Genomic DNA, 1777 nt, shown 5'->3' with positions numbered 1-1777 from the left:
ACCAATGAGACAGCAAGGATCCAAGGATGTGAACAACATAGGACACAGGATGAGGAAAGAGATAAAATTGGTGCCTTAGATAAACAGAAGGGAACCGAGGGAATGACTAAACCTTTCAATCTGTAGAAAACCTTTTTAATTTATTTTGCACCCCAAGATCCCAAAATGCAATCGGCTTTTTATGGGACTAACAAAGTGCATGAGCCCTTACAGCAGTTCTTTTCATCCATCATGTCAGGGCAGTCTGGGAAACCATCACAGATCATAGTGTGTTTGATGCACAGCTTCTTCAAAGGACACTCCCAAAGACCCCTTTCTCTACAACCTGGAGGCAGAGAAGCACAGCTTTTAAAGACTTGCTTGAAATACCAAGCAAGAACTGTTCTCTTCTTCCTTTATAAACCTGAAACACCCCAAATATTTTCACTTGCAATATAAATTTTTAAAGGTACCAAGAAGAGTTACTAATGAAGAAACAGAAATAAGATTATCACAGTGCACACTTGATAAGTGGGTATAAAATATATAACACTTCACAATACTCCAGTGCTTTTTAAATAATAATAATCTATACTATGTTACACATGTAATGTAAGTAATGGTTTAGGCATTAGCTCAAAACCCATACACCACTACTCTTGAAATACATTTACTAATATATAATCTTTTCTTATCCTGAAGTCTACAGGTTCCTTTAAAAGCACAGCACAGAGACCTTTGGTCTTTCAAAAGCAAATCCTACAACAGCATGGAATCTCCATAAAACCTTGTAGAGATATGCACATTTTTCTGGCAGCACTGATACAGAATCCAATGCAGACCACAATGAAAAACAGAGAGATGCTGTTACATACCGACCACAGTTTTTCCAATTCCATAATCTGAGACCAAACCAGTCTGAAAAGATTAGAAAGCCCCAATGGCTGTATGAATCTTCAAAAGGGTTCATTATTATGCGGGGAATACACTGTATTATTGTCTCTTCACAGCCCTGCTAAGCATCCCCCCTGATTTCCAGGTGATGCTTATAAAACTGTGTCAAAGTGCTTTGACAGTAAAATTCCTGTTAGTCAGCTAGAGGAAATGAAGAATGGCCCAAGGTACATTTTAGAAAAGTGTTTTATCTTGTTTTATTTCACTATTTATTTCCTTTAACTAACAAAGCACTTTGCATACTTTGACATACTAATGTCCAGCACATCTGACACTCTGGTTTTACAGGAAGCCATAAAAACAGAGTGTTCTCCTGACTAAAACAGACGGTTTGGTTGCCTTGTTTGGCCTGTTCTATAGATAATATCACTTTTCATTTTAATCCAAGCTCATTCAGATGACAGCCCTAATAACCTCACATGCAAATACTTGAGGTGTAAGCTCACAAACTGCACTTGAAGCAGCACCTCTGTCTGCCTGGACCTGGAACTACAGCTGCGTATCAGCATTAAGTTGCTAAGCAGGTATGTTCTTCCAAGAAGTGTTATTTTACAAACATGAACCAGAAAGTCACAGCTCATATAATTACTGGAAAAATCTCGTGTTTTAACTGTTTAACTGCTCACTGTAGGAGAAGACCAGGTTCGAGGCCGTTAAGAAACCTGAAAGTGCACAAATCCACGGGACCCGATAAGATGCATCCGCAGGTCCTGAGGAAACTGGCAGATGAACTGGCCAAGATACTATCCATCATATCTGAGAAGTCGTGGTAGTCTGGTGAAGTTCCCACTGACTGGAAAACATAAACCCCATTTTTAAAAAGGGAGAAAAAAGGAAGACCCGG

The 1777-nt window shown here is 39.1% G+C and overlaps 1 protein-coding gene across 1 annotated transcript in view; it reads right to left on the bottom strand.

Annotated features, from left to right (window-relative positions):
* Window positions 1-211: 211 nt before the first annotated feature.
* Window positions 212-1777, bottom strand: part of LOC104510141 (atrial natriuretic peptide-converting enzyme-like) — a gene marked incomplete at its 3' end in the record, with an annotated part of 46671 nt that continues 45105 nt past the window's right edge. Inside the window, exon 11 of the mRNA XM_010152302.1 lies at window positions 212-325. Coding sequence (XP_010150604.1) covers window positions 212-325 — 114 coding nt within the window. The remainder of the gene's footprint in view (window positions 326-1777) is intronic.

This window comes from Eurypyga helias, unplaced genomic scaffold (genome assembly GCF_000690775.1).
Source record: "Eurypyga helias isolate BGI_N326 unplaced genomic scaffold, ASM69077v1 scaffold16805, whole genome shotgun sequence".
In the NCBI taxonomy this organism is placed as follows: domain Eukaryota; kingdom Metazoa; phylum Chordata; class Aves; order Eurypygiformes; family Eurypygidae; genus Eurypyga; species Eurypyga helias.
Note: the sequence above shows the minus strand (reverse complement) of the source record. Positions and strands in the feature narration are given on the sequence as shown.